The sequence below is a fragment of the Barbatula barbatula genome, assembly GCF_947034865.1.
Source record: "Barbatula barbatula genome assembly, chromosome: 11".
NCBI classification, from domain to species: domain Eukaryota; kingdom Metazoa; phylum Chordata; class Actinopteri; order Cypriniformes; family Nemacheilidae; genus Barbatula; species Barbatula barbatula.
In genome coordinates, this window is record NC_136774.1 from 19,580,458 (window position 1) to 19,605,043 (window position 24,586).

At 39.1% G+C, this 24,586-nt stretch overlaps 1 protein-coding gene across 2 annotated transcripts in view; it reads left to right on the plus strand.

The window, feature by feature from the left end:
* Nucleotides 1-24,586, plus strand: part of pde4d (phosphodiesterase 4D, cAMP-specific) — a 98,506-nt gene that overhangs the window by 26,021 nt on the left and 47,899 nt on the right. The window contains exon 1 of one of the 2 annotated variants that reach the window (XM_079466855.1): nt 12,054-12,124. The exons of the other annotated variant lie outside the window; for it this stretch is intronic. Coding sequence (XP_079322981.1) covers nt 12,069-12,124 — 56 coding nt within the window. The 5' untranslated portion in view covers nt 12,054-12,068. Of the gene's footprint in view, nt 1-12,053; nt 12,125-24,586 lie in introns of those variants that run through there. 2 annotated transcript variants of the gene reach the window in all.

Consider the following 24,586-nt stretch of genomic DNA (forward strand, 5'->3'; position numbering starts at 1 on the left):
GAATTAAAGGTCTCTATTGTGCTATAAATGTTATTATGACAGTGATAATATGTACTGGATTCTTAACCCTAGTGAGAAAGCTCACATATTTCCTCTCAGTCCTTCATTTGGTTTCCTTCTGTGTTGAGATCCAGGTGTACACCAGGCGTTGGGGCTGAACACACAGCAAACATGCATTATTCATCGGGACTGACAATGCAATGAAATGTCTTTTAATTGAGTTTTGACTTGGCTATTAAAGCCACTAGCACAAATGTATTCATTATCAGCTTTGCTTGGCTGCATGAAAGGACGCTATTGGTCTTCTGGCAACTTGCACCCTGTCTCATCGAAACGTGGGCGAGATTAATTACTGGACATGAAGTTCAATATTTGCTTTGCCAGGGGAAAGGCAAAACAGACATGACTTAAAATCTGTTAAATATTTAGCTTTACATTGGGTCTGTGTATTGGTGTCGTAAATCAAGCGAGGTGAGTAATAGATTAACGTGTTGTTTAGAAGGAAATGAACCCATGGTGCTGCCTGAAGTGTTGAAGGTGTCCATAGTACTGTTATTGGCTTTGGCTGTTGTTTGTTTACGTGGAGGTGCCTAAGGGCTTTGAAGAAATGGTTTCCAGGGATGTGATAGGCCATCTTTGCTGCTAGACTACTTGGTTTTTCTCGTCTCCTTGAAGTGCCGGACCTCTGAAGGGGAAATATGTCAGTTCTATGGCTGTGTGCAGACAGATTGGCAAGGAAAAGATTAAATAAAATGCCCGTCAGGCAGATAGAATAATACTTGCATACTAACATGTGCAGTTTGGCTATGGGTTATATTTAGTGGTGCACGATTGTCGGCCATATCGTATCGACGGATAAATGGTCATTTTTAATGTCATCGGTATTGGCCAAACTTAGGCCGATATACTATTACGATTAATCATAATCATAAATACATAACTATGTCTTCAGAGGTGTTCAAAGATATACCTTATATTACCTTAGAATGAGCTATTTCTATCTACATACACCGTGGTTCCCCTTACATGGAATTCGCCATGTTGCCTTTAATCTTTAAAGACTAAATCAAAATAACATTTCAACCGTATTTTTACTGTGACATTAGTGTATGTGAGTAAAGAAAGAGAGTATGTGTATATGCTTGAAGTGTACTTTATTTTGGAAAGTTGGAGAAACACTGTCCTAAATGAACATCATGGTGTTGTTGGCTGCCTCTTTTCCTCTCCTTTTCACCTTCATCCAGAATTTGTTTGATATGTGTTATATCAAAAGACTGGGTTAGAGAGACCATCCCCTTACACAAGTTTTGTCCTCCAAATAGATTTGACATGTATTAGATTATATCTTGCTGAAATACCAGTCCTCCACCCACCGATCTGGATCCAGTAGGAATGTTGTGTGATCCTGATAGATTTTCAAGGACTCTCTGTCTTCACGGTTCTGTGAAATTGATCTAGATGTTTCCTCAATCCCCAAGACTCCAGCCACCAAAACAACCCGAGACAATCACAGTGGGGGTCCATGATTCAATGTTGTTATGACACAACTTTAGACACATTTCAAAGTACAACATCTCTACTAAAGCCTTCCGTTGACCATTCACTGTGATAGATCCTTGGATGAAGGGTTTCTGGTTATATAAATGTCAAGGGGAGTGTTCTGGATAGCTGTGTATTTTAGGAATTCTATTTTGGAACATCCGTAGTTGAAGGGGATAGTTCACCCCAAAAAGTCAATTCTGTCATCTTTTATTCCCCAAACCTGTATGACTTTCTTTCTTCTGCAAAACACAAAGGAAGATATTATGAAGAACGCTGTTGACCAATCAACACTGGCCTCTAGTGACTTTCATTGTATGGAATTAAAACCAAAATACATTTCTCAAAGTATCTTCTTTATGTTCCATAGAAGAAAGAGCCATACACAGGTTTTGAGCAACATGAGAGTGAATAAATTAAATTTTTGTGTGAACTATCCCTTTAAAACGAAATGTGAAGCTAGAGCCCAACACCTGTGAAATTGAAATCTAAGTCTTAGTTTTACAGTTTTTCACATGTTAAACAGCGAGTCAGTGTGACAGTTTGAAAGCCATTGCTGATGGTGTTCTGAATGATAACAGTGGAGGCTGTCAGTCTATTTCTGGAAGTTCTCACCCCATGGGTTGTACCCACCTCCCTCAGTGAAACATGACCTGGTTCTCTTTCCTGGTAAGAGCGCTGTCCTCGGCTCCCTCCTCATGACCACAACTGACCATGTACCAAACCTTGAGATTTCAAAACATCACTTCATGTTTAGCAGAACAAGCCAACAAGAAAAAAAATAGAAAATAAAGGTTAGAGATAAAGAAGAATGTGTGAAAAAGCCTGTTCATTTGTAGATTTTGATGTGGCTGATTCAGGGCACAGGGTCACAGTGAACCCTGCTGTCCATCTGTCCTGTGGTGTCAAGTTGTTTCTGTAGGGCGCCAGACTTTTGTTCCAGCTCGGCTGACATATCTGGGGCATTTCATCAAGGAGATTCTCAAGGAGAGTTCTGTGTTTGTAGTAAGAGAACTTTTCCACATAGTTTGCCAGCATTTAAAATGTGAAGATCACCCTTAGCCTTAGGGGCCTAAGGCGTGAACCTACCTTATATAGAGACGCAGGAAAATTAGGAGACCATACTGCAAAGAAAACAAGTTTCTTTTAAGCAATACAACAACAATATTTGTACATGTGTTTAAAAAAGTTTTTTTATGTGACAACCTTGTCACAGTTTACATGCGTGTCTTATCATGCTGTCAATCTCTCACATGTCTGACTTTGTCAGTCCTGAGGTTTGATTTTATTTGTTTTCCTCGGCTGTATGATAACCTAATTCGTTATTTCTAAATTATTCTGTAAATTGGTGTTTTGGGCTTTGTGTTGAGTGCACTAGTCAAATGTCAGTGACTATTCGAGTTTCACGACAGTGAAAGTGCCACAGTCTGAATGAACATAAACAACTCTTGCCTGTCTTGAATGCCATCTTAATTTGTCACTTTGATTGCATTAGGGCCCATATCTTGCTGTGAAAAACACACTTTCTCACTGTCATGAATATTTTGATAAGTCAGACCTAAGGTCTGTCATTTCACGACGCTCTGATTACAAATTCATTAATTCAAAAGCGTGATCATTTCAGTCCAGATGAGTCAAAGCCCAAGAAAATATGTCATGAATCATAAAACTATCAGATGGTGGAGATCTCATCTTCAATAGTCTTGTTTTATTCCCTGTATAAAAAATGCCACCGCAATCTGATACTCTACTTCAGTATTCACTTAGTAGATCAGACACGGCCTTAAGTGTCTTTCCATCACATTAGTGATTATATTTGATAGTAATTCTCTCAGAGCGCTGTTTAAAGGAACAGTTCACTAAGAAAAATCTCTCGCCATTTACTCACATTTAAGAGTTGTAAAGGGGAAGATTATCAAATAAAAAATTCACTTGGTTGCTTAAACAAAGCTATGTACACCTTTTTTAGACGGCCAAGATGGTTTTTTTTTGCAATTACAGCTGCGTCTCTCCTGGCAGGTGCGCTGTTTTGCATTTTTAATGTGCACACGCGAGAGCTGTCAGGGTCTTTGATTGTATAGTTCACATTTACCCTTTGGGACTGTCACGGAACGAGTCAGCATGAGGCAGGCTGGCCACTGCTAAGATCAAAAAGCAGAATAACAGAGACAGATCTGACACGCAGCCAAAATATTAGACGTGCCAAAGCTGCGAGATGCATCATTAAGGAGAGATATGGTCAGTCGAGGCCTGCAATAAAAAATAACCGGTTTAACCGAGACTTTAGAGCAGTGGTTCCCAACCTTTTTTGGGCCAGCGCCCCCCTTTCCATTATACAGGTCCCTTACTGGCCCCCACAAAAATAATGGGCTAAATGTCTCCATAATAATAATTATAATAAATTATTTGTCATAATATAATTGAAAACGCATGTCAAGCAGATATGACGATGATTAGATAAGTAGAGATTTAATATCCAACCCAAAGATAATTACAATATATTTGGCTGAGTTTATTAGTTAACAGATGCTAGTACAGATGTTACCCACAGCAAATGGAGCAAATTTGTAGATAGCCTATTTTTTTCACATTGTACACTCTCAATATTCAGTTAAATCTGTTCCTACAGTCAGGGGACGTTGAGGCAATATAAAAGACCGCCGATCCCGAATTTTAAAACATTGCTAGCAGCACATTTGTACGCCTCTGTAGCTTATACAGGACGAACTGCGTTCAGTTATAGAGAATGCCATTTTGTGTTCGTGCTCACAGTGATCACTGTTTGGATCTCATAATGTTTCAGAACGGCTAATAGTTGCCTTTATTGGTGTTCGACCAAAAAATAAATATTGCCCATTTAATTTCTTTGACACTCCATGGTCTTTTAGTGGACCATTTGAGGTGTTTTTGCACAGTTTGTGCCCTAGCTGTTCCTGATGCAGATCGTAATCTATTGCAGGTAAATGTTTAATCTTGATATTTGGAGTAAACTTACGAACAGCCACAAAGAACCCCTGAATGCCCCCCTTTCAAAAATCTTGCATACATTCTCTAAACGCCCACTGGGTGGCTGCTTTAGCGGTTTGATCCCAAAGGTTAGTCTCAAGTATGAGGGGAAAATCTGCCTGACTGTTAACACTCTTGAAGGTTATGCGTTTGCGAAGAGTAAAGCATTACATGATGAAACGGATTGTTTGTTTATAATGACCTACATTTGCTGACATTCTCATTTACGTTATATGCTTTAATCCTGTGCTTTCAAACTGTACATTTGAGCATATGTTCCTTTGCAAACAAACCCATGTCATTGCTAACAATATGCTCAATGAATTGAGATAAAGGATAGAGAGTTTTGGTCTACACTTGGGCAGTCTCAGGCCTCTGACAGAAAGCACACAGACATCCCAATTTCAAAGGCTGGTTAGAGCTAATTGGTGATAGTAAACATTTCTTAACAGATTACTAAGGCAAATTTTGAATCATCATTTTGAGGAATGAGAAATTGAGATATAGGTATGGGATGGATATCATTTTTTTACTGATACTACTATGCCCTCTAGTTGCCACAAACAGTATAACTGCAGGTTTTTATACTGACTAAAATTAGCAGAATTTGTGTCTTTGACTTTACCCCTTAACTAGTCTTGTATTTTTTTAACTATATGTATTTTTTGTATCTGATTTACCTTAAGGTGTTAAAGCAGGGGTCGGGTACCTTTTTTAACCAAAATGTTATTTTTCCAGTGTTGGTTCATTCATTTTTGCAAAAGAGCCATTGCAGAAACTACTATATATATGCATATATATATATATATATATATATATATATATATATATATATATATATATATATATATATATACACATGTATACATGTATATGTTATATATAAATAAATAACATCTTTCAATACTGCTTGTAATGTGTGTAATGACAATAAATTGAATCCAATCCAAAAAATACTTACAAAAAACTGCGTATGTGTTTGCAATAGTATGTTCGTGCCTTAGCTGTTTAGTTCAGTTCGTACGTGGTCGAGACACTTGCATACCGCCATTAAAACTACTGGACAGCTGTATGTATGGACTTAATATGCGAAAAAGATTGCTCACACGAATATGAGTTAAACACAGCACATCCATACTGATGTGTCACTGTTTGCTTCCATCTGCTCACCGGAAACTTTGCGGCAGGGTGTGTTGTAAAAACTTTTTGCATGTGATTACATAGGGAGGCAGCTAGTTCTGTATCACACGCCACAGTGAGTCGTAACTTTCAATAAAAGCATGGTGTTCACTCTTCTTAACTCTTCGAGCTCTGGGTAGCTTGAATCTGGGCTGCGGTAGTGAGAGGTTACCATGGAACATTGTTTGCTGTTGATAAGTGTCGTGACCACTGATCTGGTTGTGACGCTTGCCATTGCACTGCATGTGTGTATTAGCCAGGACAACCTGAAATATTTTATATATTATGATGTTTTTTAACGATGAAATGTTGGTAAAGGGTTACGACCCCTGGTGAGACACATGATTTTATAAAAGAGCCACCAAAGAAGTCACAGCTGCAAAATCAAAGTCCGAATGCAAAGCACATGTGATTTTGTGTATGAAATCACAGTTACAGTACAGATAAGTATATTTGTGGATTGTACACGTATGCATTAGGATGAGTGCATTTGTACATAGAGCGCACGTGGATCGCTGTGTATGTGTCGATCTCTTGCGTGCATTTGTGAATTACAGTGTATGAATGTGGATCTTTTACGTGCATTTGTGGGAGGTTTAGATACTGTTTTCACTCAATGGTTCAATGTTGTTTTATTACCAACATTCTTCAAAATATTTTCTTTTGTGTTCTGCTGAAGAAATTAAGCGATACAGTGTTAGTATTTTTGTGTGAACTATCCCTTTAAGAGTATGCTTGCTGTAAGCTACTTTCTAACAGTTCATGTTGTTCACCCAGTCATCCAATAGGGGGAGATATTTTACTTCATTTGATCAGTCTGCGTGTAAAACACTGACACAGTGTGGCTGTCAGGTTTAAATGTATAGTTCACAAACAGGGAAATTCTGTCTTAATTTACTCATGTCGATCAAGACCTATATGACTTTATTTATTTCATGAATATTCGTTTTTTATAAGTATCTTCTCACAGCATACCGTGATAGTGGATGGGAACTAAAGGCTTTCAAAGTTAATAAAGAACACAAACCACCAGAAGAGTTAACTCTGCACATATATACCTATTTTCTAGCGCTATACAGTACAAACGTCATAGTGGTTTGGATTTTAAATTGTAGTAAATTATGACAGAATCGTAAAGCTGTCACTTTAAGAGACACTAATGGTGTAATTCAGTGGTTTTTAGACTTTTTTTTATTCCAGTGTGCATCTTAAAACGACCCAATATGCTTAGAGGGAAATATGGGGGGTATATTTGTTTCACAACATTGAAGATGTCAAAACATTTGACTGTGATTTGTTATAGAATTTAGTAGTTTAGCTGTGATTCACTGCAAATGCCCTGGCATTAAATTCTCTCTTATCTGCCTTTAGGGGTTCAGTGTGAACGACCTGCTAAAACGACAGTGTAACCTCACCAGCTGTCCACACAGAGAGACAGGCATATTGGAAATATGGTTGTTCGATATATTCCTAAATGTCTTACACATACAGTAAATTTTACAAAAGCCTGTACAGGACACCAAAATAAAAAAAAGAGAAATTCACAAGCGTCTTATCACCTTCTGTCGGAAACATAACATCGCAGGTTGCTTTCTAGGCTATAGTCATCTTTACCTGGGACGGAGTCAAGTGACGTCAAACAGATATTTTGGATGAAACTCGTACCTGAATGCTCAATTTATAAATAAATGTTATAAGCTTGCCGTTGTGAGAAAAAGGGTGTTGTGAAAATGAAAATAATGTCACAATGTAAAATAAATCTCATATCATTTTTGATTTAATTTGATGTGTGTTATATTTAATTTAATTTGATGTTTGATATTTTGTATTTAATTTGATGTTTAATGTTGCATTATGAGCAGAACTGGTTTCGTGAGAATTCATCCAAATTGTTTGTATGGGTCGTTTTGTGTGAACATCACCAGCAGTGTTTCGAGCTGCATTCTGCAGATTAGTCTCCTTTCATTCCTCCGTTAAATCTCCAGCTCTGAGTCAATGCCCACCACACACACACTTGTCTCTTTCCATCCATGTTGCCAAGGGAAACAGCGGAGAAACACACTCAGACGTCATGCAGGAAGAAGTGGGGAGGGGAAGTCGAACACACAATGCAGTGTTCTAACACTCAGTGTGACACAACCAGGAGAGCATGCCTGTATTGTAGTGGCGTGATGCTGAATTTGCATACCGACAGTCAGAAATGAGTTTTTAGTCATTGCAACGAAGTCCCTTGGTTCACAGGGACATCTGAATTGTTCTCTCTGTGACTAAAGTTATGTCTGCATGGTCATATATTTGAGCCTTGTAAATGCCAGCGGCTCTGATAGAGGTGACAGATGTTACCAGGTGGGCTTTTTATTGATTTTTTGTATGCAGCATATTTTACACTGTTTTCTTTGGACTGTACAGTGTGCTAGATGGAAGACTGACACTCCAGAGTGTTGCTACGAATCAGTGTCCTTGTCCTTGAACTAATGAGCTGAAATGCAGAGAGAGAAAGGCCAGGGGCCAACATCAGCACATACGTAAACCCCCCCCATGCACACACTAATAACTTTGGTCACAGATGGTATTTCATGTTATCTAGAGGTTTAATTGGACTGCGATTAATATTGCAAAATCTACCGGTGTGAGGTACCATTAATAATTCTAAATGAATTCTAAAAGGTCACTTTAAATACTTACTACACCGCTGAAGATTTAGATTTTTGTGAGAAGGCTATGAAATTATCGATTATACCTTCACGGTGTGTTGAAGACCCCATGACATCGCATTTGGAGTCGTGTGGCTTTTAGTTAGATTTTAAGCTTTGACGTCATCCATGAACTAATCCCTTTCTTCCACAAAACTAGACAAGAAGTATTATTTGTTTTGTGCTGCATAGTCCAGTTTAGTTTTCTCTGGAAACAGAAAGTCCTTTGAGTTTCAAATCATGGTTCATGGTTGTGAATTAAATTAAAATCTATTGCCAAAGCCCTTCAGTATGTCCTGTCATGTGATGTAATTTGGTCTTTAAAGGGACAGTTCACCCTAAAAGGAAAATTCGGTCATCATTTACTCACCCTCAAGTTGTTCCAAACCTGTATACATGTCTTTGTTCTGATGAACACAAAGAAAGATATTTGGGAGAATGTTAGCAAGTGACAGTTTTGGGGCACCATACCATAGTAGGAATAAGTTTTTGGTAAACTATCCCTTTAATATTGTGAAATGTATTGGTCTGCCGTACCCAAAAGGATGTGCTTGATGACAAGACGTAAGTGTACCGCACAATATCCATGCTTGGCTTCCGTAAAATGATTCTGTTCACAGTGAACCGTGCACATTTCAATCAAATTGCAGGTATTCTGCCCAGTCACTGCTCTTCCTATCCATTCAGCTACTTTTGTCCGTCTCTTTGGCTTGCGAGATAATGCTTTCCGATCTTCAGAGCGAGCTGGTCTTTACGATAACGCTGTCTGTAGGTCAGATATGGTTAGTCACTCGGAGAAGTGAACCACTATTTCCAGCTCCGGAGGTGGGGGGGCAGTTTGAAACACTCACTAGGTCGTGATCGTGGAACATGGAGATGGATACTTGAAGGGTGTTCTTAAGTGCATACTTACAGTGCCCTTAAGTTTGCTGGAAATAGAAGCACTGTGAATGTTTGGTTTGATATGTGATTATCTTACTTGATGTAAAATAGTATTGATGTGTGTGTGATTTGTTTTATAATTAGACATTTAGCATGTAGGCTATAGTTTTTAATTTAATTTACGTAAGCGAAATGTAAATAATTGTTCATTAGAACTGTTCTGTTGGCAACCGACTTTAAAGGAACAGTTCACCCAGTCAAAGTAAAAAATGTACCCAACGACATTTGCTGGAAAATACCACCATTTGCATATATTTCAACATAGTCACAATTAGCGCTGTTGAGAGAGATTGGCGACAACAGAAGTTCAAAATTCCAGATTGTCACGTGATTCATGGAGCCTTCAGATAGTAACAGGAATTTGTTTATTAAGAATCTTAATTTCTTTATCAGGCTTATTTTATCTCAATCGGTTTGTTTTTGCTTTTGTTCCATGCGATTTTCCATGAGCTGCCATTGCTGTGAAAAAAAACTATTCCATTGAATTGAATGGAGTTGAAGCGACTCTCTCTCAATGGCTCTGGCTACATTCCGATTAGTCATGTGATGTGTGCGAACCAATGACATTTGAGGGAACATTTTAACTGTACATAACTTTGCGGTATTTGAAAATAACGATAAAAGTATAGTGTCTTCGGTGTGCATATTGTACACAGACAGATGAGAAACATGGATCTGAGTTACCATTGTAAAAATAGCTTTTTTCAAAATATTCCAGAAGGCTTTTTCAACTGTATCTCAATGTTTTACATTTAGTCATTTATCAGACGCTTTACAAATTACTTACACTTTGTCTACATTGGACGCGACCGGCGTGATGCTACATTAGACATTAGAAACGCATTAGAACCCATTATCATTTACAATTTTGTCCACACTGGATCCGGTGCGACGCAACAAACCCATTAAGAACACGCATGTTGTGATTTCGCAACACGCCTGTCGCGTCCGGTGTAGACACGGTGTTACAAATGAGGCATAGATGTTTTGTCTATTTTACATTCTATTGATGAATAGGGGAATTTCACAGGAACAAGGCGGCTGATTTGTATGAAATCATACGATCTTATTTCTACATTTTAGTATGATTTGCTTTCACGCCCACTTGGGGCGGGGTTAGGGGAGGGGCTTCAGCATTGCACTTTTATATAATCGTACGTTTTTGTATGATTTACATTGAATTAATTTATAGGAATAAGCCACCCCGTGGGCTTCGAGATCAGCTTTGAAAAACCCTAAGAAAACAATGACAGTCAGTTGGAGTCAGCAGGCAGTGGAGTGGTTATACAGTAAATCTGAGCAGGTAAATGAAAGGTTAGCAGTTAAGCAAAGCAAAAGTGATCTAAAGAGATGTTCAAAATTGACAATGTTATATTGAAGGTTTATTTTCTCACAGTAACACAACAACATGTGGTATAGAGACTGTTATTAATGACCATTGAAAGCTGCTTATAAGAGGCCAAAGGGGAACATTTGATTAAATTTCCTTAGCTTAGAGGTTATTCATTCATACAAGGGTTCTCAGTTATGTTTAACTCTAAACTTTATCTCAGATGGTCCTATTAAGATAGCCAGATCATTTGGTCCTTAAGGAATTTGATAAATGTCGAACATTCATAATTAAATCTTTGGCTTTTGGCTTTTTCTTCTGAAACTCTAGAGGCGACACATGATAATTTTGGAAAGAGAGATTAAGATTATTAAACAAAAGTAAAAGCTCCATTCGTTCTTCAATTAATCTCATAGAAATCTCGAAAAAACTATTGAGATGTAAAGAGATCTCATTTGGGATTTATCTTTGTTTTATAAAAAGAAGCATGCTGTAATGATCAATAGCTAAATTTATACCCCTTTCCATTGAGGATTTATTAATCTCATTGCCAATAAAAGAGAGCTGGTTATTGGTTTGGCATCACAAAGTCAAGATAATAAAATCATATTCAGAACAGCTGCTACATAATAAAAGGATAAGGTTTGCCATATACAAACACTTTTCTTTTTTTTACACACACACACACACATTGTCATCATAAATCAGGAAATGAGGAGACAAAAAGAGAAAAGTTGCTTGTTGGCAGCCGTGGTGTCAGACGCCACAAACTGCCTCTTACCACATACTGTTTCTCTCTCACAATCACGAATCCAATGGCTCTTTAGCGAAGTGGCGGCTTGCATTCAGCAGTTAGTGTGGAGCTGCGGATCGACAGCTCGCTCGCTCTCTCTCCTCCCACCCTCCCTCTCCGTCTCTCTTTCTCCCTCCTCTCTCACCAGCAAACCATCACAGCTCAGCAGTCGTCCTGACAGGAGCACGCACTCTTTCTCTCTTCTGCTCTTTTACTGTTGAGAGCGCTCACTCGTTTTTGCACCAAACAGCCTGCGTGGGGTCCGCAGCGACGAACCGGGTACATTCTCACACCTTTCCGCTCCCCGTCCCCGGGGAGTTTATCGCTGGATTAGTGGACGTTTTTTTAGCCCCTAGAGTAGGAGAAGGACAGGACGAGCGTGAGGATGGCCCAGCAAGCGGCCGTGGGCCACCAGGACACGCTAGCAGTGCCGCCCATGCCCAAGCATGTTGGGTTGAACGAGGACTTGGTGAAGATCCTGAGGGAGAACCTCCTGCAGCAGGAGCGACCCTGCGGGCACCGACGCTCGCCCTCATCCATCTCGCCCAGGCTGTCGCCGAGGAACTCCCCGCGCCTCCTCCGGCGGATGCTCCTCAACAATAATACTCACAAGCAGAGGCGCTTCACCGTGGCACACACCTGGTATGACCCTGTCTTATGTCAGTGGTGCTTTTTTTGGTTTTGTATGCGATTTTTAATGCGACTTGGTTTTGTTAACCTGTTTGACATTCTATGGGGATTCTGTCTTTATGGAAAAAGAAGCGGTTGTTTTGCTTGTTTTGTTTAGCCTGAGATGGTTGTGAGTGACGTTCGAGTTTTGTTCTATTATTTGTGTCTTTAAATTGTTTCCGCAAGCGCTGTACCCGCCACCCGCCAGTTTCTGCTTCATATTGAATGCCGGCAACGAAGCGAATGCTTTTTCAGCCTGCCAGCAGGTTTGCAAGCTTCTTTGCGTGTGCAGGTAAACAAATATTAATGTGCATCCTCCCCTTTGATATTTCCATTTTTTCCATAACACCTGGCAGATGCTCTCTCATCAATACTGAATAAATCATACTTGCATAAATGCTCTTTCAAGCGTTCCCCCTGAGGGCCAACCAACTCACTTCTGTTTACCTTTAAATCTCTTAATCTTCCACATTCTTGCCAGCAGAACCGATAGACATGTTTTTGTCAAATGTGTCAGATTATTGGGCTCTGGGGTAGTTTTCGCATTGCCCTCTACAATGTTTAATTCCTAATCTCACACTGCTTTTCTGCCGCCCTCTCACGATCTGGATTACCGTCACAAACCACATTTCAAACACACTTAACAGAATTGCAGTGGTTTTTCCTATTTCAGATTCCATCTCACGAGTGGTGTGCTATGTTGAGAAAAACCTCATTCTCATATGTCATGATGCAAATTAAATGACACGTTTATTCATTGGATGCAGTGCTTTTTGTCTCGTTTTGTTGTGTTGAACGCTTCTGTCAATATGATGTCTCTGCAGAGAAACGCTTTGACCGATCTTGAAAGGCTCAAAATTGATGCTCTCATCCTTGGACCGTCGGTTTGTTTGGATACGAGACTGCTTTTGGAGAATGTGGTTATTTAAACCGCAGGGGGTGTAATGATGGTGTCAGTCTGCACTCATTACAGCTTCTGTAAGTGTAGATGATTCTGCCCTACACATTTGCCCTCTGCCGTGATGGCAAGTATACATGATTCAAACGTGTCTACAGATGTAATGCGCGGGGATAAGGTGCGTGCCTAAAATTCTACATCAGAGGTGTGTGGTTGTGTTGTTTAGATAAGAAAAACCCCTTGTTATATGTATTTTTTATTTAAAGCCTATAATATAAAATAGATCTCACATTGCACTTTAGTTAAACAGCTGTTGGATCCGAATCCTTTTTTAACACCCTCTAGGCAGGAAATAGTGCCATCAATCATCTGAAATAGAGCCCTGGGTTTCAGCTGCCCTGGGAGATCTCAAGGATGCCCTCAGATCGAAATCTCTCATACAGTAGACGTGTCTTGTTTGTAACAGCAGATGGTCTGGGAAATTAAAAAAATGACTGCTTATTAGAAAACGCTGCTAATCCCGATGAACATATTTGTCTGTTAAGATTTCTTATGAATCATAGCTGAGATGGCAGTCTGTTTTAACACGATAGGTCACCCAAAGATGAAAATTCTCTCATCAATTACTCACTCTCTTGTCATTTCAAACCTGTATGACTTACTTTCTTCAGCAGAACACAAGAAGAAGAATGTTGTTATCCGGCATCCATTGACTTGCATTGGTTTTGTGTACATACAAGAAGAAGTGAATGGGTGCCGGCGCTGTTTGGTTACCAACCTCCTTCAAAATATGAAGAAAGAAAGTCGTACAGGTTGGAAATGACAAGAGGGTGAGTAAATGATGACAGAATTTCAATTATAATCCCTTTAAAGGAAAATCCTGTCATCATTTAGGCTACTCACCTTCGATCTGTATACATTTCTTTGTTCTAATGAACACAGAGAAAGATATTTGGAAGAATGTTTATAACCAGACAGTTTTGCCCCTCATTGACTACCAATTGGGTGAAGTATCGTTTTTTACAATGTTATTTCTTATATCATGTCTTTGCAGAGATCTTTTGTATAATGTTGGATTTTGTTGTAGATGTCAATTGTTTGTCGAAAGCTTTATGCAAATTCATCTCTCTTCACCCCTGATCACACAAGGCAGTAAGTTAAAATTGGCTTCAATATAAAATCTGGGATCTGAAGCGAAACCAGTCGAAAACCATTTGACGCAGCTCACAGTGTTTTTCAGATTGTTTACTCAAGAGTTATTTGGACAGGGCTGCATTACGTTGTATGAATCTGGACACCACTGTGTATCATGACCCACTTGGTGGTCATGATACGAGTTTGAAAAAATGGGAGGAACGCAACATTTACAGCAGTCCTCAAATCATTGTCCCTTTGTGACAAACGCAAGATATTTTACACAAATGTACGACACAGATCATCAGAACCTCTGCATGCACGCTGCGAACACATTTCCTCTCTCTCTCTCTCTCTCTCTCTCTCTCTCTCACGCTGAGGCACAGTCATACACACGCTCGTGCTGAAACACAAAAAAACAAACACTCAGAACTACACACAGTCACGATTCCATCACATCTCTTTCTCTCTCGCTCACCAGTGTCGTCAGTTACCTAAGTAATAAGTCAGGAAAAATGGTTTGTGAGATGTCCTGAGGCCTTGAACTGCAGAATGCGAGGGGTGATGTAAGAGAGGCACTGTAGGCTGTGCGGATGGGATGGGAAGAGAACGCACATCAGGCTCTGTGCTATCTTTCTGCACGCCCTGAGCAGGTTGAGGGGAGGCTGACCTTCTTTGTAACTTGTACCTTTTGCTGAAATGATCCACAAACAGCACACCAGCTCACCCAGTCGTTTCAGACGACACGCCCACAGACTGCCCACATCATGTTTTCTCAATGTCCTTTTCACATTGCAGACATAACTGGAAAGCATGTTCTTGATCTGGAAAGCTTAATTCAGATTTTAGGGTAGATTTTGTAAAATGTTCGTAGACTGGTGGGCAAAAGGGATGTCCAAGTTTAGAAAATTTACATTTTTGCACTTTTTTTTCTAATGTTTAACCAAAATGATTGTATGATTGTTGCATAGGTGTGAGGTTTTTTTCTATGCAGTTTTGTATATCATACCCATATGTGTAGGCCTATAATAAAAACCCATATTTTCTGAAATGCAACGTTTTGCTTTTTGGCATATAATTTTGTCCAATAAATAACCCAATTTTAGAGCTATACAGTACAAACCCATATTGACCCTGATGAACACAGAGAAAGATATTTGGAAGAATGCTTGTAACTAAACATTTCTTGGCCACCATTGACCCCAATAGTAGGAAAAATGACAATGGTGGTCAAAAGTGCCATAGAACATAGAAAAGTGCAATCTTTTTAAATATCTTCTTTTGTGTTCATCAGAACAAATAAATCTATACAGATTTGGAACAACTTGAGGGTGAGTAAATAAAAACTGAATTTTCATTTTTGGGTGAACTGCTCCTTTAAGATTACTCACCCATAACCCTCACTTCAAAACTCCCATACCAACACTGCACATTGATTTTATCTCCATCTTGAAATCCTCATTCTCGTTTTATCTAAAGGACTCTGAGGCTTTCTGAAATCACTGTTGGATTTCACAGCAGCATAGAAAGTTGGTTTTATACTGTATGGATGAGGGTGTGCATGTATGGAGCCGTGAAGAAAAAGTTAAAAAAAGTGCTGGAGAGGCAGGAAAGAGGGCGTGGGAGGGAAGAGGTGGACTTCAACCGAGGTGCTCGAGTCAAACAGGCAGCGAGCAGATAGCGGGCGTACATGCAATACTGATGTGTAAGAAAAACACGAGGTAAGCTCGCAACATCAATGCAGCTCTCTGTGCCAGGCGCCCTGCAGAACAGCGATGCGTAGGTGGCTTGAGCTGTATTCACAGAGGGCCTTAACTTGATCAAAGCAATTGTTTTCTATGGAGATACAATTGAGTGACTTTCAGTTAGAGGAAGTAGAAAAGTTAGAACAATAAGACTCAGATTTTGGTTTAGCAGAGAGACCGAAAAGTGATACAGTATTTTCTTCCTAAAACTATTTGGTCATTTCAAGCCATGTAGATGTTTGACAAACTTTCATTTTAATTTTTGCATGATGTCCAAGAGTGAACATAAAAGCATTTGAGAAATCTTTGTTTCCATTTTTGCAAAAAGTCACATATTTTGATAGTTAATATAATGTAGGCAGGCAAACAGTTCAATGGCACTTTTGACTACCATTGTTATCAATGGTGGCCTAGAACTGTTTGATGGATACAAGCATTCTTCCAAATATCGTTCTCTGTCTTCATCAGAACAAAGAAATGTACACAGATTTGCAACTCGACTGAGTTAATTATTTTCGACAGAATTTTGGGTGAACCTTTAAATGTTCCTTTTTTTAAAGTGTTATTTACCAAGCGTGTACAATTTTTATATGCTTCTTTTATTATGTATACATATTGAGTATGGATCATTTGTAGGTCCCTGTTTTTTGTCTGATAGTTGGAGTAGGATTGTTTTGAGCCAGAAAATATTTTCGATGGCCTATGTATTTCGATTTTTTTAAATGGATTTAGTCGTTGAATATCTGTGTTATCCAATTTGAGGGGCTGTATATTTTTGGAATTGGTCTGCAGCATTTTTTATTTTGAATGTGAGATTACATACAAATGTTGACGGATGACTTTGCCTGATTTGGCAGGTTTCATGCTGTTCATTCAGCATAGCTGTGAATACTGCATGCATTTTACATCACATGATACATTACATTAAATACATAATGTATCAGGTTAAAAATAGTTCAACTGTTTAAAAATATATATCTTGAGCATTCTGTTCTATTTCACTGCATACAGCTGTTTTTAAATGCATACCATATGCTGTACTGTGAACACCCCCTTCCCATGAAACACAGGCCCACATGGTTTAACATTTCCAATGCAGGTAGTTGACTAGTTCAGACATGCCCATATCATACCATCTCTAATGACACAGCGTGTTTAATAACAGTAATTATGCTAATTTTCCCAACCCCTCCACAAGTATAATTTTACCCGTAATGAACGGTGAGTAACGTCCGATTTGAGCAATGCAAACACAAAATTAATGACTAAATTATGAATCATTGATTAACTCAAAGACCAATAATTTATTCTTAAATTAAAAAGTAGAATTAAAGTCATTCTCGAACAAACAGATCCAGAAGCTCAGAGGGCAGGTCTGTTTCCATGGTCACACCGTGACACTGTACTCTGTCGATTTTGTAAGTCGCAATCCACCTCTTCATGCTTTAAAGATCCTTGTATTTCGATTTACTGGGTGGTTATTGCCAGCTAAAGGTCTCTCGGAAGAAGCGGCGAGGCCTCGTGCGTGAGTTTGAGCTTGGCACAAGATTGAGGTGCAAAGAGCCGCCTGAGAGGAGGAAATAATGAATGAATTTGGGCAGGAAAAGGAAGGGCTTTGGCAGCCCAGATGCTCCGCTGCGTTTTCAAAGCTTTTTAGAGAACTGATTTAGCCGCCATCTAATGAGCCGCAGTGTCCCTCCACGGTTTCACTTCTTTGTTCTTTTCATTTCATAAATGAAAAGCAAGGCTTTGATTTAAACCAACCTCGCCTTTGTTCCTCTAACTGCTAAAGGTTCTCCTTATTTATCCCTCTGCGCCAAACAGACCTGAACAGAGCTGCCGAAAAGGAAGGCTCATTTTTGTTTGGATTGAAAATCATGAATAATGATTCTGGGCTTTTCCGTTATCATTCCACAGTGGCATCCTGTGTGTGGGAGTAGTTTTGCAGCTTTTTGAGCAGATTTTTCTGTTCTGCAGTTTTTCAATGTGTCATTTTTCGGAGGATCTATTGATGGAAATCTTCATAGGTGTATAGAGACCTTACATAATAAAGCATTATGTTTTATGCGCGTCCCCTTACATGGAATTCGCCATGTTGTTTCTACAGTAGCCCTAAACGGACAAACAGCTCTACAGAGCACGTTTCGTTAATACGTTATCTCCTTCGGCAAAGAAGCGAAAACGTCACAACATCTTAAGCCCTGTGTCAGCCACCATAGTGCTTCCAAGGGAAGGGTGGAGTGAGACAATTGGCTGCAATTCGCAACCTCACCGCTTGATGTCGCTAAATTTCATACACTGGACCTTTAGACAATTCATGTACATTTCAGCAAATGTATTCAAGATGACAGTGATGGCTGTCCTTTTAATTCGCTTTCATTTTTTAGGTAGTTTATTGGCTGTTCCAAGCTGTCAGCTCCATGTGTGAAGGATATGCAATCTCAGAGAAATCTTTTGCCTGCGTTATTGATTAATATTCATCCCTCTCGATGCATCACTCCCATGAACATTAGATTGTGGTCTTTCCCTGCACCACATGAATATACATCTTTTCTCCGCTCACTGGTTACTTTCCCCTCGGTTAAAATGTAATACTGAGAAATACACCTGTTCAGCCTTTTTTTTAAGACGACTGGATCTTTTCTACGGTAGTTTTTCATCTCCTGACCTTTGAAAGCTGCCACCGTAGGACGTCTGCTGAATACAGATCACAATCTCCTTATTAATCTTAGCTGAACCGTAATAAATTTTCATTTTTTTGCAAAAGTGGATGCAACAAGTACGGCTTATGTAACAGGCTCCCCGCCACCCATCAGGAACCAAAAAAACATCAGTGGGGTCAGGTGTGCTCTCTGAAAGCCATGAAATTAACGGTGAGGTGCAATGAGGTATATTGCGTGGAGCACCAGGCAACAATTGGCAAAGAAAAATGATCAGGATGCTCAGCAGATGAGACCCGTGCTCGCCGTCTCAGTTCGTGCTGTGTCATATGTAATGCGCCACTCCCTCACTGTGTGGTGGATGACATTTTGAATGTAATATATCTTCTACTTCAGCCGTTCGATTTCCTCAGAAAACACTAAATGGCTCGTTCCTGGAAATGTTTGGACATGGATTTTTTTCTTTAGTTATTTTGAACCAAAGGCCATTTGCAAGATTTCAAATTATGTTTGTCTGTGTGCCGTGGCGTTCAAACGTGGAGGAGATATTGTAAAATATTGTAACTGGGTCTAGACAGATCATTTAGATAAAACGTTCTATCTGACAATATGATGTTTAAAAAATGTGACTAAACTTTTGATGAAAACACATTACATGTAGCTTGTAAACAAAGTTATTCATGATGCATGAATACAAGAGCATTTTCGAAATCTTAGATTATACATTTTAATCTTTTCAAAAATCTATGCAAGCAGAATTGTAATCATACAATATGAAATATATTTGTTGTTGCGTCATAAGGAATATCATATTTAGTTTTTTAATGGTTGTTCATTGTGTTTTTTAACAAAGTATTTAAACAAAAAATAGATGCTTAATTTTTTTGCGCTGTAAAGGCCAACAAATGACATAAAAGTATCTTCTGTTATATTTGGGTGTGTGGAATAACTTGACATTTGTGTTTTTTACGTTTATAATACATTAGCGCTATACCGTACAGGCTTCATAGAAAACCCAAATATGACCCAATTTGGATGTTTATCTTTCTGCATTTCATTTAGTTTTTCCTTATAACACAAATAGGGCAATCTTTCCTACCCCATATTTGTCTCGTGTTTTGATTCCACCTGAATCATGAATACTCATGGAATAAAGATCATGTTCTTTTTAGTGTCTGTAGTTGAGTGGTATTTCTGTCGGGTTTGTTCTCATTACCGCGCGTCTGCCGAGACAAATGTCATATTTAAGTAGAAAGACAAGTGGAAGCAGCAGAACGAGGAGGAGAAGGTGGAAATCGAGACGGGTTCACCTTTCTGAAGCTTCCTTCTCTGCTGAATCATGACCTCTGAAGTGAGAGGAGACAGCTTGACGGCAACCGTACTTTATGAAATGAGCTTTCCAATTAGGCGGGAAATCTCTGGCTCTGCAGAGGGCGATTATATCGACAGAGCTCTGTTCGATTTTCTCCGGTGTCCAGTGTGCAAGTATACGTGTATGTATTCGGATGTGTTTTTCCCTATACTGAGTTTGTCCATATGCAATTATTAAGATAAATAGCTGATCCTCAAAAACACTCAAGTTGTCACTCGTGTGTGTAGTGTTTTTCAGTTCAGTAAGCGCAGAAATGCATGAATCACTCACAGGGGAAGGAATTGATGTGTACCTTCTCATTCTGAGGGCTTGGAGGTGTTAAGCCCTCTGCCTAATTTGCCTGATTAAAATATATAGGCTGCATGATGCCCATGGAGCTGATAGACAGCTCTCCACTGATGGGGGATGTTCTCATCACGTTTGCACGATGTGCAGACATCTCTTCTAAAGCCCTCACTTCGTCACAATAGGTATTGTATAAGATTACTAGATCAGATTTTGATGCGCTGTGGGGAGACACATTTTGACAGTGAAATGCATACCCAATTGCACAGCAATGCATTGCAACACACATAGATTGATTAAGTGGCTATTTATTTCTAAACTAAACCAAAGGTGATAGATTATATGTTCTGTCAAGATTTCATTCAATGGCCGTTAATGTCAGATGCTGTAATACCCCCTCAGCACACATAAAAGTAGCCTCATGTATTAGATCTGCACATTATTTACTTTCTATGTCGCTAGACTGACGCTAATCTATGGAGAATAGAGACCGACAACATTATTGCCAACCTGCCTGTTTTAGGGGAGGGAATAGACAGAATAACATTTGGGCTGACAAATCGCAGCTACTTTATGACTGCTTCTCACCCTATGAGATGTAATTTGCCTTACTGTACATGTTGGACTGGTTGTCTAGTACATCAGTAATTAGTTGCAAGCAAATTAGGGAAATGGATGAGAATATCCTGGGATGTTCAGGATGCTGTTGATGCTGCACAGGGGACAACAAGAACATGACATTTCATGTGATATTAAATAAAAAAACTATTTAGCCGCGAAGTGAACTCGCTGCACAACTGAAAAACATACAAAGGAGATCAAATGAACAACACCGATATACATATTATACAAATTTCATTTGTGAAATGGTGCCATAGGCCCACGTTGGAAAACTGTCGGATTAGATTTTATGCTAATGATCCAAAATCCAGAACTTCCTCGAGTCGGTTATTTTGAACGGTTCGTATGAACCGCTTTATAAAGCGATTCAGCAGTTATTTCGCATCATCACGCAATTGCGTCAGGTTTACAACGGAAACGCTAAGTAAGTACGATATTTATTTATGAGACAAAATCTTCTCAATCAACACTTTTGTGGAATAAGTTTGAAATTGGATATTGCATGGTAAGAATAGAATAGATGCTTTATTGGATAAAGAAGGTATGTTCTGTTTGGATGTTGCCATTATGAAATGTATTTTAATGTCTCAATATTATAGTCACTGGCCGGTTTATATAACAGGATAAAAACATGAACTCCTAACGTTAGATATTTAATGATTCACAGTGGAAATCGAATACAATTGTAGCACTATTGTAAACAAAAATACAGTTGTAGTGTTAAGAGTATACTAGCATATATAAATGTGCAGCCATAGGACATTAATGTGGTGACTGGTGTGCTATATGATGAATGGGTATTACGCAACAAAAATACATCGCTTGCCGCCTCATTGATTTTCTTTTGTAAAGATTTTTAAACTTTTTGACGTATTTGTAGCCTAACAGTGAGAGGACTCGGGGAATCGAACCTGGGTCTCCCGGAGCGCAACAGCGCCATATGTAAGAGCACAAACCACAAGGCTATCGGCAGCCAAATCCTGTTAGCTGATTTGCGTTTCATTTCAGGCCTTGGACTTAGTGTTACGCAGTTAATAAATCGAAGTGTTGCTTTTGTTTGGTTGTTGAGCTGGTAGATCATGAATCTAGCAGACTATTTTAGCAGCATCAAAGTCAATGGCAACGCAGCTGGTGGTAAAAATAATGCACTAAGAGCGTTGGATATGTTGCATTTCTAAACTATGATGTCTCGGATATTATAAATACACCATTGCATAACTTTATACTATAACAAATCATTTGCCCTTTCTCAGCACCAGTGTATCAGTACAGAAGGCCAAAAAGACCCTTCTTTTCTCAGAAAGTCTATTTATAGAAATTCATTTAGATCTTGTGTGGAGTGGGGCTGCCTCTATAGAAGAGATATCACTTGGATGAGTTTTTCCCCTTCCCTCGCCATAGAATACTGGATGCAGATAACAGACCCGCATCACCCCCCCTCCCCATCAATCTGGATTTGCTATGTGCTTTGTAAAAGTGTTGCACTGACTTGAGCAACCATCACATATTGCATTAACTCGTTTCCATAGTGAGCAGCAACAGTGCTCATAATCCCAGAGTGCGTGATTTAATTGCAAATCGAATGAAAACAAACTAATGATGCACGGAAATAGGGGATGAAATGCGCCGTCTGGCTATTTTAAGCTATGATGAAATATCTTTCATGGTGCACAGAGAAGTAGTGAAATTTCATTTAAACGGGCTTGATTTGTGTTATCGTGTCCCGTGTGCACGCAGATTGATTTAGTGGCATTTGGTAGAATAATGTTTTAGAGGAAAATAAATGTCTCTCTGTAAAAGGGCGGGTTTGGTAATGTCTTTTTTTCTGGAGGAGATTGTTTGCATTGAGCTCAGTCTGAGCACAGGAAATAACAGAAGAAATGTAGACTCATATTAGAAGCGCTGCTTGAAAGACATTGGTTAATACAATATTGTGGCATAGAAAAGGTAGGCTATATTATTTTATACGTTCATATTAATACTTTGATACTGTTGTGCATACATTTCTAATTGCATCTCATAGATGAGATATTCTGTATATAGACTCAACCTCCTCCTGTAAAGAAAACACCAGCATACCGATTTTACTCTTTTATTGTATCTCGCTGTTGTAAATGTTTGTTTTGTTTGTTGTTTTGTGTTGGTGGTGGCAGATGTGGTTTGGGTTCCTGAGATTCTTAATTGGCTCTGTCAGGCTCTCAGAATGCATTGAGTTACTGTGTTCACCGTAACAGAGGAACAGACCACAGCCCCAAGAGGGCTGTTTGCTCTAACAGAATTTATCATTTGTAAGAATGTCTGTGCTGAGAGGGAGATGGTTATATAGAGGGAAATACAAAGGGAAATGTTCAATAATAGTTCAAAAGTCTACAGTTAATGTGCAGTAACATCAGTAACAGTATAGATTTTTTTCAGATTGTGCTAAAAAAAAATCAGTTAACCGTGTAAAAGATTTTCCCTGGCTGGCACCTTCACAGTTCAGTATCACGGCGATGTCTTCACAGCTGTTTCCCGAAAAAGTGACAAAACTACTGCGATAAAAGACGTTTACAGTGCAAAATGATTTCACCAGGAAACACTTGTGTGTGTGTGTGTGTGTGTGTGTGGAGGGGGTAGAATTTGTCCAACTAACAAAAAAGCCTTGCATTTCTTGATGCGTCCAGCATTTGTTTTCTCCTGGAAATGTCAGTCATTTCAATAGTTCCCCAGCAGTATTATCCTTCAAGCCGGGGGCTATCCCTGTCTCGAATGTTACGTTAAAGAGCCATCTGGTAAATGAAGGGTACAGAAATTACAATTAATTATTACCATCAAGAAAAAGCCTTATTTTTAGACCCAAGAATGGAGATGGTGAATTATGTATGACACTTCGGGCCTGCAAAGTTAGAATATGTACGACACCATGTGCCACCTCGGTTACGTATTACATGGATATCAAGCAAAACTCAATATACTGTATGTCGTATGCTTTTGTAAATGTGATTATGGATGACCAAGTGCTTTTAAAGAAAATGGAGACCAAAATAAAATGTTGCACATCACACTGAACCACGAATTTATATGTATTAAAGCAGCAGGTGCTCCAAACTAAATAGCCGAGGTTTGTTTAAAAATGTAAAGCTTTTACTGAATAAATAACGACTGTAATCATTTCAGAGTCCTTTAACATTTGTGATGCTGGCGCTTTCACAAGCACAACTTAAACATCATAAGAGCACATGACAAATGTTTCCACACAATGTGTTTTAGACTGCCGGTAGGTAGTTCTGTGCGGTTTTACTGTATGTTTACTGTTGGAAGATGTTATGCCTTAGTTAATCATGCTGTGATATAAATATCCTCACAATAGGCATGATTCAGAGTACATCTGCATGCGGAGAACTGAGGTGCATAGAAGACCAACAGATCGATAGTCAACAGGCGCTCAATGCTACCCTTTGACACCGCTGCCGTCTCTCATCTGCCTCTTCAGTATACGCTTTTGTGAGAAGAGTGCGGTTAAAACCAGCTGCATTATTTTATCGGAAGCGCACTGTTTGCATGCTGTCGTTAATGCACTCGCTGACCAATATATTCCGTCACAAAGTTGTGGATAGACTGTTTTAATGGCTTTCAGTTGGTTGTGCTCCGATTTTTCTTTATGCGCAAGCTCCAAGTCTTCTTCTTTATTTTTAGTGTACCTCTGCGGCAGAATTACAGTGCCACATACTGATTTTGAGT